General features: G+C 35.8%; 1 protein-coding gene across 1 annotated transcript in view; it reads right to left on the bottom strand.

Annotated features, from left to right (window-relative positions):
• Positions 1 to 708: 708 nt before the first annotated feature.
• The window catches only part of Gabra1 (gamma-aminobutyric acid type A receptor subunit alpha1), a 54,990-nt gene continuing 43,808 nt past the window's right edge, over positions 709 to 11,890 (bottom strand). The window contains exons 8-10 of the mRNA XM_020154258.2: positions 10,421 to 10,573; positions 5,232 to 5,434; positions 709 to 3,581 (exon numbers count right to left, since the gene is read on the bottom strand). Coding sequence (XP_020009847.1) covers positions 3,270 to 3,581; positions 5,232 to 5,434; positions 10,421 to 10,573 — 668 coding nt within the window. The 3' untranslated portion in view covers positions 709 to 3,269. The remainder of the gene's footprint in view (positions 3,582 to 5,231; positions 5,435 to 10,420; positions 10,574 to 11,890) is intronic.

Here is an 11,890-nt window from a genome sequence, read left to right as displayed (position 1 = left end):
CTTTGTTTTGGCATAGTTATCATCTGACACAGAAAGATTTTGCCACATGTGATCCTGTCTGTAGAAACTGAGCAGAGTTTTACACCTGTCATCGGGATGATTTTTCTATTGTCTTTTAGGTGATTATAAAAACCTTGACCTTGCTGTTTTGGTTATAGATCTGGTAAGCAAAAAATATTCTAAATATAAACAATGTAGGGTACTGATGATCAGCTTTGGTTGCAAATAGTGTTCACCTAGAGATCTCCTAAAGCTGCAATGCTTAGATTTCAGTCCCAAAACAACTGAACCAGAGTGGGTATAGTTCAGAAAAAAAATTCTGTGTGTCAACAATAGACACAACGGGCAGAGCTGTACTATCATTTCAGCATTTTTATTTTCATCTTATGTTTTACGACTATTGGAATGCTGCAAGTGATACCAAATATCAGATGTTTAATAAATTTTAATTTTTTCCAGTGGTACTGAGATTTGAACTCTAGCCAAGCACTCTACGACTTGAGCCACTCAGCCTGCTCTAAATTTCTATTTTTAAGCAATTCTTTGAAAGTCATAGTTTAGGGTCACATTGCTAATACCAAAAATCTTGTCAAAAATCTTCTGATTTGCCAGATTGCACCTAGTACTTTTAGGTACTTCCAATCTGAAAAATGTGTTAAAACATAGAAACGGATTGAACTTTGGATAACATAAAAAGAAAGTCAAGTATTCATTTTATTATTGAATAATGTTAGCTTTATTATAATAGAATACAGTATGACATAAAATTAAGAGCTTTTGCTAAACTCTGTAAAGCAATACATGCATCTGCCATAAACAACCTTGGCTCATGTTAGGTTTTATTGCCACTTCACTGCACTAAGGTGCAATAAACATTCAGTGTCATCTTTTAAAAAAAATTCCTGGGCATAAACAGGAACTGTTCTCTATAAGAGTATATCTTTATTTTCAAGGAAGACTTAATCAATATCACATGGTTTAGCAAAGCGCTGTAAAAAAAGCTACATAGAATAATTTGTCTTTGATAACTGTGCAATCAGTTAATACAATAGAATACTACCCACATGTACTAACAAACTAAGAAATGATAGTAATGCCATCATTGCATAGCAGAAAGCTGACTAAGAAGAAATATTCACATCTAATGAGCAAAATACAGACCAAAAGTTAGCCGCGAGGGAGTCTGGAAGATAAAATGCTCTCAATAACACATTAGGTTAGCGTCGAAAAAATAACAAGATAAACAGCAACACTGAAGTTAGAGCCATAATTTATTTTATTTTCTATACATAATATCTACATATGATACCAGAGGATGAAATGTCTTTGACTCAGTCTTTACTGGACTCGCTCATGAAATTTAGGTCAGACCAAATTAAACAATGAAGCACATTTAAAATGAAAAGCAGAGTTTGTTTAGGAAAATATCGTGTATTTTCCTACATCATTGGATTGCAGCTTTTTGAGAAAAACATTGCTCAAAAACTCAGATATGGATCCCAACTATCTTATTTGGCAATTATGCTAAAAGATTTATGTCATGGTATTGTAAATGTGTTTGGACCATGACCTGTGTATTCTGGACACTAAATTTAAATATCTGTGAAACTCTAACAGACAAAGGAGGCTTCAAAAATACCTTCTGCATAAATATTTATCTCTAAAACGTCTGGGCAATAATGAAAGACTAGAATTTTTATAGGGAGTGTTAATGGACCTCTTTTATGTAAAGCCCTTACATAGTATACCTACAAATATATTGCTACAGTATAAATGAAATGTAGTAATATTACTCAATAAAAGCTATTTCCTGTACATTCTTTTGTGTATTTTATATTGAATGCTACATATGATACAGCACTTATTGAAATAGTTGGTATCAGCAAATATAGCAATAATATACAGTTGATTTTTTTCCTAGCTTCAACTAATGCTTCCCATAGTCTTTCTATATTACAATAGCTTAAAAGAGGAAAATATGGTATGGCAGGACTTGAGCTGATAGCAACTGATGTACTACTGAACACTGGACAACATTTGAAATGATGAGCCTTCCTCTGCATAAGAGGACTTCATCCTCAATACGCTTTAAGTTCCATCTGCTTCCTACAGGCTGTTCTGTTCCTAAATGCAGGCTCAAAATGTATTCCCACAGCATTTAACAACATTCTAACAGATAAGAGTGGTGACTTCTACACAAGTTCTAAGAACATAACTTAAAAAAAAAGTTAAAAAATGTACAATCTCATGCTGAATATTTACATATATAATTTATATATTCTATTTTGTTTGCTCGTCATAAATTTCAATCTAAAGCTTTTAAAATAGTTATTTAAAAGAATACATTCAACAATTCTGGAGCTTGCAAAATATTTTTGCCCCTCTAAAAACATCTTCATAGTAAGAACGGAGTGATTATTGGAACCAGTGTGCTATCCGGAAATTAAGTGGAAAGGAGGATTTTAAAAAGCGAGTTGATTAATTAATGTTTAGCTTCTACTGAGTGAACATCTCCGTTAAGCTGATTCTTCATAGACTATTGGTGAAAGCTCAGGTGGTAGCAAAATAGCCTATTTAAAGACTTCACTCCATTGGATTAAATGTGCTCTACAGTGAGCAATGGCACCTTTGCCTATAAAATTTCCATGAATTTTAAACAGCATTTAACAACAAAATAATGCATTAGGATTAGGAATTTTTTAAAAAAAGAGAAAGAATGGAGAATTTTTAGCTTTACAAACAAAATGTTAAAGCTATATATTTGCTTAAAAATCAAAACAGAAACAAAAGCACACCTTCATTTGTGCAAAAAGACATAGACGCTTTAAAATTTTCTTCATTAAACATTTATATTTTATCCTTTGGAATGCCTTCACACAAAAATATTTTTGACATATACAGTATTTTTTTTGGAGTATTTGGAAATATATATCTACAAATGACTTAGGTGTTATAGATAAACTCTATTTTTCTTCTACTTTTCCTCATATCTTTGGACCTTCTTCCCACTCTTTTCCTCTCACATCTGTCTCTTTCTGACATTATTTTGCACTCTTGTTTCCTCTCTCAGAATCCTGTCTTTGAGCTGCATATTCTGCTCTGCTCTCACTGCCAGACAGGGGTCTCTTGCTCTTATATGATTTATGGAAATAAGGAAACCTTCAAATTCTTTAAGACAGAGGCAATAAAGCAAATAGGAATTACTATGTTGAGAACAGAAAGCAATTCCCAGTGCAGAGGACTGAACAGCAGAATGTGGGTAAAGGAACCTATTGATGTGGTGTGGGGGCTTTTAGCTGAGGCTCTCTGTTTAAATAGGTAGCCCAATAAACCAAGTTGAAGATTCCAAATAGCAGTGGGAAGGCTATTCTTGATAGTCGGTCAATTTTGCTGACACTGTTAAAGGTTTTCTTGGGTTCTGGTGGTTTTGTTTCAGGCTTGACTTCTTTTGGTTCTATGGTTGCACTTTTAGCAATGGTGGCTAAGCCGGGGTCACCCCTGGCCAAATTAGGGGTGTAGCTGGTTGCTGTTGGAGCATAAGTGTTGTTTTTCTTAATGAGAGGATCCTTCACTTTCTTTGGCTGTAGAAGGAAAAGTAAAGCAACCTGTTTAGCAAACTGTGAAAAATAAAGTTACAAGTTGTTGAGCAAAGTCCCTTGCCTTGGGACCCAAATTTTGCTTCATTTAAAGTCTAAGCAGTGTAACTTATGACTGCCTTCCTGAGACAGAGTAAAAACACAGACGATATTTTATACCCCTTGTCAACTAGAGGTGGAGTCTGTTTCCTCACTAGTTGAGTGTAGAATGGACTTGTGATTTTGGCAAGGTGGTGTTGAGTAGGCTTAGGATCCTAAACTCAAAAGCTAGTCATCTCAGCCTCCTCCTTCTGAAAGCATGTCTTACCAATGAAGACGTCTACAATGACCAGTGTGATGAGAGGCCCAGCTGATGACCAGTATCTGGCCACGGGCCTGTAAGAGAGGCCACTACACATCTTCCAGCTCTAGTGGAACCACCGTGAGCTTCAATTATGTGAGTTGAGCCCAGCTCACGCTAAAGAAATACCCTCAGGTGTTCCCAGTCTCAAATTCAGAATCATGAGCGAACAATTGGCTTTTGTTTTGGTAACTGATTTTTGGGTAGTGTGTTTCACAGCAATAAATCTGATGTGCCAATTTTTATTTTCTCTCATTTCAAATGGGTAAAAAATAAGACAGGGTTAGTCAGGGTCTCTTAAATTCAGTATTTGTTTGACTTTACTTGCTCAACAATGTGATTTGTGCAATGATTAATATTTGCAGCACGCTCTAAGGTTTCATTCATACATGTATTTCTTAAGAATGATCCTTGTTTACAGGCATGTAGTCTGATACAGTTGTCATTAACCATGTGTAAGTACTGAGCACTTGAATGTAACTCATCTTATTTGAGATGTACTTTAAGTGTAAAATGTGGAAAAGATTTTAAAGATCTACTATGAAAAAGTACAATGTAATACAATGCATTAATAATTTTTATATGGATTACATATTATAAAGCCAGAATTTTTTTATACACTGTGATAACGTATAGTATTGAGGTTAATGTCATGTGCTTATACTTTTTAAATGATACAATTAGAAAACTTTAAATAATATTTGTGGCTCACAATTGTGGTTTGCACTATTGCAGGACAGTTCAATTCTAGAACCGTGGATCTCCTTTACACTGAATCATGTAAATGCCTATTTCAGATAAAGAAAATAGGACTACCCTTGATTTCACTGAAAATTGGGAATTGTTCATTTTACAGACTCAGTTCAAAGAAAGCACTGTAATAAGTCTATGACCAAAGTGATCAGGCTCAGAAAAAAAAAGGATATGATTTTCAAGTTACAAAAATTACAATGGACTTGGTAAATAATGAATTTGGATAAGTTTGTTTGTGCCTGATATCAGATTTGTTAAAACTGTTCTCACATCAATAGGGACCAAAAGAAGCATATTTGAGTAGAAATCCTTCTCTTAGTTGTCTTGTATCTCCTTTCCTCTATCTGTACATCTATTCACCCAAACAACCTCTCCTCTCAACAGTAGTAAAATTGTCATTTCGTTTAGTCATTTCTGACACACACACACAAAAGCATGCTTGTTACTCCTCTGTTGCTTCCCTATGTCCAAATATTCCATCTCAAAGTTTAAAGAGTCACAGTCATGGTACACTACAGGAACTGCTAATAGTAAGCACTTACCTTTTCTGGCACCACACTTTTGCCATCCCATGCATAACCTCTCTTGGTGAAATAGTTTACTGTGGCAAACTCAATCAAAGCTGAGAAAACGAAAGCATAGCACACAGCAATAAACCAATCCATAGCTGTTGCATAAGCCACTTTTGGGAGGGAGTTTCTGGCACTGATACTCAAAGTTGTCATTGTCAGCACAGTTGTGACTCCTGTAAGGAAAGAAATTAAGTAAGGGTGCACACACTGAATTCCGTCACTGGAAGTCAGCTGACTTGAACAAAGAGAACACAACAGAACCACATATGAAACATGGTTTTAAAATCATTCCATTTTGGTTTGGGATGGATGAGTTATAATTTAATCCCAGAGTAGTCTGTACTTTATGGGGAATCTATTTAGGGGAGCATCTTGGATGGATAAATGACTCTTCTACTGAGGAGCTATTAATAAGATCATGAAATTCTTATACATGGGCACCTTATACATGGTATGCTAACTAGGATAGGAAATAGCATTCTTCACTGTACCCAACTTTTGAAATTAAATCATAGATTTTCACTGTCCCTACAAGACAAAACACATCTAGATCTTCAATTTTGTGTCCCAAATGGAGAAACCAGAAAGTCAATGACTTCTTGGAAATTGCCTGACAAGTCAAGAACTTCAGGATGATAATTGCCACATTACCACCTCTTCTCTTACACTAAAATAGCTGCTCATTTGAAGAAAATCCTGTAAGTGACATGTGTGTGTGTATAAAGCAAGTCACATAAAACTTATTATATATAAAATAACATGTAACTGTGTACCTGTGTATACATATATAATAAATCTGATGCATCTTGTTTAAAGTCAGACAGCTAAGAGATAGCAAAACAAAACTTTGAACACAAGTCGGTCTGATTCAAGGGTCCACAATCTTTTTCTTTCTACTAATGCTATTTAATCTTTCCTGCTCTGCAAACCCCAACCCTAGAGACTAAAACAAACTATTTTCAAATTCAAAGCAGTTTTCAAGTCTACTTTTTAGTTTATTTGGATACTTAGATGAGTTGATAAGTGAAGATGAGATCTTTGATGTCCATTTAACACATCGATGTTCACCAGTCTGCCGTGTGTAATGAACGGCATTAGATAAAATCTACTAAGTACAATGCTGTAAGGTTCTTTGTAGGTCATTTGAAAAACCTTGTAAAACATTTCACAGTAGTCTAGTCAGAGAGGATCAGGATCTCTTCCATGGAAACAGTCCTGATCTCTTCCGGTGACTAATCCCAGCCTTACAACTTAACTAGCTTTTAGGCCTCAGCTGAGTTAGTTAACTGACAGGGACTTCAGCCTCATGTTTGTAAAATGGATGATTAATTCTTCCTGTTCTCTATTTTCTATGCCGTATTGAAATTCTCAGAGGGGGAAATTTCTGCCCATTCACGTTACACTTAATGATATTCAAATTTACCTTAAAGATTATAAATAATGTACTGCTGTGTAAAGTGATATCATTCCACATGTCTGAAGCTTAGGTCTCTGATTCCTCCCATTAGAGAGTCAGCAGGGTCACCCAACTGCTATGAGGCTAACTTTTGTATGGGGCTTCAGTCACCCAGTACTGAGTCTCTGCTTTTCCATGGATTTCTCAATAGATAGCCACTACACCAGGAAGTGAGATCATTAAGAACAAATGTTAAGATTTTTTGCTAAATTTTATTTTTGACACATGGTCAGAACTGCAAGAAATAGATTTACTTTGAGCTTTGGTGGGGTAACAGAAAATTCTGGGGCATTATCCATATTATATAACTAATAATAGTTTAATGAATACTGGCTCTGGCAGGCAGCCCTCAAATTTACATATCAATATTACCTAAAGAAAATAACAAGGTAATTAAAAGTCAGTATTTGGGGAACAGAGTAACCCAATTTCAAATCCCAGTTCTGTAATAGCTGAATGACCTTGGAATAATTACCTCACAATCTTGAGCTTTTTGTTTTTGCTCTTTTTATTTTTTTATTCTTGTTTATTTATTTCATTAAGTCTAAAGCAGAGAGCTATTATATTAGATGAGATAATGTAGTAAAGTTTTGCTTAGCCTGACAGTTACTTAAGGCATATTCAATACCCATTACTGCTGAAAATTTCAGTATCCTCTTTGATAACTGTTTACTACAGTGAATTTCATTTTTTTGAAAATTTGGTCTATGTAGACAGCTCTCAGAAGCAATTTGGCTTCTGATACATCAAATGTATCTATAAAGTAAGAACAGTTGAGAATAGTGGAGTAACATAAAGTGAGGGGTTTATGTGTATTTCTTGGGGAGGGGGTCTTGAAATCTCTGCTGGAGAGAAAAGAAAGTATGTTGAACAGCTAAGTTCCTGGTTCTCAGTCTGACAATTTATTTTTATTTATTTATTTATTTTATCAGTCTGAAAATTTATATATTTCCTCCTCTTTTTCTAGTTTAATTCTTTGAACAACACCACTTTCCTTGCACTCTCATGACAGGCAACCAGAGCTCCGAAAGGTGAAGTGGCCCATGTCCTACAGCTGGTAAGTGGCTGGTGAGATTGAGCCTAACACTTGGAACTCTGACAGCAACATTACACAGCAACATTTTCTCCAAACGACAGAGATTACAGAAGCCAAGAATATCATCTATTAAGGCATAAAGGGGACTTCAACCCTGTTGCGTTCTCAAAACTCTTTTTATAATAAACTTACAGGCTATAACTTTTGTTTGTGCCTTTTTCTTTTTTGATATTTCTTTAAATACTAGTGATCTCAGACATCTACAGAGCTCAGGGAAATATATTGAGTTCAGACCAAACAGAATAGGAGCATGTGTACTAAAGAAATGTTAAAAGGCTAAAGGTCTAAGAAAATTGTGTTTGTGATTTCGTGGAACTTAAACACTAGAAACTTCTAACTCGATACACAGAAATATTTGCCATGGCTGAGTTTACAGATATACAGTTATGTTTGCTAAAAGGGCATGAGTCGATTGAGAAACACGGTTGTTGAAAATGTTAAGAGCAATGTTTTCTACTTACGAAACATTTTAAAATGCTTTGAGGAGTTCCCAAGTAGGAGGGTAGCATTTGTTGTAGTGTGTGGGTGGTGGTGGGGGAATGTCATCATTTAAAAAGAATCTTTTTCACTATACTGCTAGCCTCCTTCTTCAAAACTATAATAAAGCAAAACACATTAGCAAGTTATGTGTTCTTAGTTTTTTGTTTCCTGGTGAGTTAAGGGCTTGAATGGGATGTACATATAGAGGTAAGCATCCTATCAAGAGGTCAGTCTTTACCGGCTTCAGTGCTTGTCAGTATTGACATATTGTTATAAAGAAAAAGTTGTAAATGAACTGCTCTTTTGCTTAGGGACTGGAAATCACTTTGCATCTTAATTTAGCTATATGCTTAGGCTTTGGTCAGAGCACCAGAACATAGATTTGGGGGTTTCCAACCTGGAGGTGTTTGCCAAGTTCAAAACAAAAGATACTTTTCTAGGCACCTGTAGCAGAGTCTTGCTTTTTCTCTGAGGCATTGGATTGTTCACACCTTGAACATATGAAAGGATGATAGCATGAGAATCTCTGCGCATGAGATCCTTAATTTAGATTAGAACTAAAGTTTTTAATTCTGTAACGCATGGTCTCCAATACAGCAGGTATAAAGTTCGTATTTGTATGACAAACCTTAATAATTGTATTTTTCACCAATAAATATGTGGTTATTATTTTTAAATGAGTGACATTGTCTACAATGACCCAGTTCTATGTCTTGTCATTGAGGCAGGATGTCTTCAAAGTGATGATTAAGCATCATTTTTACTACACAGACCAGGGCTAAGTGTTTGGGTCTTATCCTGTCTCCCTCACTTAACTGCTCCTGACCTGGGAAAGGTTACTTAATCTTGTGTTCCCTGGATTTCAAGTTTATAAAATGGTGATAATGGTAGTATATAGGACTTCTTAGGTTTAAATACAATAATATAGGTTAATTGCATTGAACAATATAAAAACACACAGTAGGTATTCTCTCTGATTTTTATGACTATTTGAATGTCAACCTCTGGAGGATAAACTTTATGCAGGGAGTGGTCTATGTTAAGATCTCAATTTCGTCTTGCTCCTAGGACACAGTAGTAGAGCTCATAGTAGGTTTCAAATGAACATTTACAGGATGAATGTATCAATAAATTTATTGTAGCAGAATCTTTGGCTTCGTCAGTCTGAAAAGTACAATTGAGAGTGGAATACAGTCAGGAAATTCACCTTTCTATGAAATGCAAACTAAAATAAACTGATCTGCAGGAGGTCAGTTTTCCCACTAGAAGAAGGTTGCTTGCCCTTTGACTATTTCTCCATCCTATTGCCCTAACTTTAAATATTTAGGTCATTTAAAAGATTTTAACAGAAAAAAGTATCTTTGTAATTTTTCAGGAGTGCATATATTCCTTAAAGCAGGGTATTCTTCTACTGACATGATCATTAACAAGTTCCCTCTACTGAAGAAAACCCTACTTTTATGTATGTAAGGAAGTAGTGTGTCACTGTTCTCTAAGATTCTCAAAACACATACTTAGGTATTCTAAATGTATTGTTTAAATATTAATGTTTCCATGTATGTGATTTTTTTTTAAAATAAAAACTTGTTTATTTTTTTATGTTTTGCTGTGGATAATTTGTACAAAATTTCCAAATCTCTGAGACTTGATGTAAAATGGATCTTTTAAGGTGAAAGTAGAATGCCAGGTCCTAATGAAGGAGTAAGAGTTGTCTGCTATGTGCTTGGTGTAAGTGCCCATGCTGGAAAAAAATTTCTCAATATGAAGATGCTGGTACAACTTTTCCTATTACACAATTTCTTACACAACCACATGTTAATCTGGTTTAATGCTACATATGTCTGCTTCCTGTAGAAAAGCAAAAATACCAAAATATCAAATCAAATGGTTCATTAACTCTATCAATACACATGCATGAAAATGACTTGCTATTTAACCATAAAGATAGCCCTTTTTTTTAGCTGTAGAAGAATGGCACTTCCTTGAACCTTTCTATCATACAAACCTCAGAACTTTAGCTATGAAAGTATAGTAATTTTTTTTTTTTGCTGTCTTTGCAATTTCACAGACATGGAATAACTTGCCTTCAAGATCGTTGCATGCATGCCTGGCTTGACTGACACTTACCAAAGACAGTTCTTGCTGGTACAGACTCTCTGTTGAGCCAGAAGGAGACTTGTGAGAGAATAACCGTCATTATGCAGGGCAGGTATGTTTGAATAACAAAATAGCCAATCTTTCTCTTCAAGTGGAAGTGAGTAGTCATAACAACATACTCTCCTGAAGGGTGAAGCAGACAGGAAGACTGAACAATTCGTCCTTGAAAAGAAGTTATTTCTGAGGGTTTTTTTTTTATTATTATTAGCAGCCTAGTCCTGGAGGTTAGACATAGCCCTATTCCAGATGACTACAATCCCTGAAGAAAAAAGCTTTTGTTCAAGAAGGACTTTTTAGCAAACATGAAAATCGCTCTCAGGATGAAATTCAGGTAACAGAGTTTTCTTGTATATTCTAACTTTCTAACACACTACACCACATAGTTAAGGGACATCTGAATAGGTATTTGAAGACTGGCTTTCTTTATCATGTAGGCAATAAACTGACTACATCTCCAGTGTGGCCATCACAGAACAGATTCAGAATGTCTACTCAAGGTGCTTCAGCATGCAAGTCAGACAGCAGCCTTTTACCTCCAACCCTTCATTGGACCTCATAGATGGCCTGAGATACAAAATGAGGAGTGGTCTAGACTCCATTCTTTTCTCAAAATTTATTTCCCAAAATAACATGCAATGGTTTTGAAAGATGCAGTTCTTCAAATACCACTTAGAGTTACAAACCAAGTTTCCAGGGAAATTTGTATCTGTATTTAGCTTTGATGTTTTTCAGTGCTGAGGACAGAACCCAGGGCCTCACACATGCTAGCCAACTGCTCTGCCATTGAGCTGCACTCCTAGCTTGCGTCAGTTCCTAGCCTGTTTTGGGAAACAGCAGACTAGCTATTTACTCTCCACGGTCTTTCTATACTCCAGATGCTGGCTTCATCTAGAAGTCTGATGCACTAGACACACAACTCATCTTATAGGCTCCAGATTCTCCAACCTGTGAATGTGCACTTACACAATCTATTCACTGGGGACTTCTTGGCCATCAGCCTCAGACTTGTGCATCTTGTTGGGAGACTACCAGCTTCTTGGTCCCATCAGCTTTGTTCTACCTTGGCTGTATATCACAATGTCCTACCTCACCAAGCCCATATAGCCAGTGGGCCAAGGATGGTGCTCTTAAACTCCCGAACCAAAGAAAGTCTTTCCTCCTTTTCATTTGTTTACCTCAGGTGTTTTGTCATAGTAATGACGAACATACCCATTATCTACATTATCTACATTTTCCTCAGTGCTGTTGGCATTTGGAGCAGATGTTTGTGGTCAGGGGCTATCTTGTGCATTGTATGATCTTTGCTCTCTGCTCATTAGATATTAGCGCAAATGATTGTCCTTTCTTCAGTATGACAATAAAAACTGCCTGCTGTTCTTCACAGTGATGAGCAAACTCCCTAACTTGTGTTCAAGACTGTCCATACCTCAACTCTCATAG

This window comes from Castor canadensis, chromosome 16 (assembly GCF_047511655.1).
Source record: "Castor canadensis chromosome 16, mCasCan1.hap1v2, whole genome shotgun sequence".
Lineage (NCBI taxonomy): Eukaryota > Metazoa > Chordata > Mammalia > Rodentia > Castoridae > Castor > Castor canadensis.
Note: the sequence above shows the minus strand (reverse complement) of the source record. Positions and strands in the feature narration are given on the sequence as shown.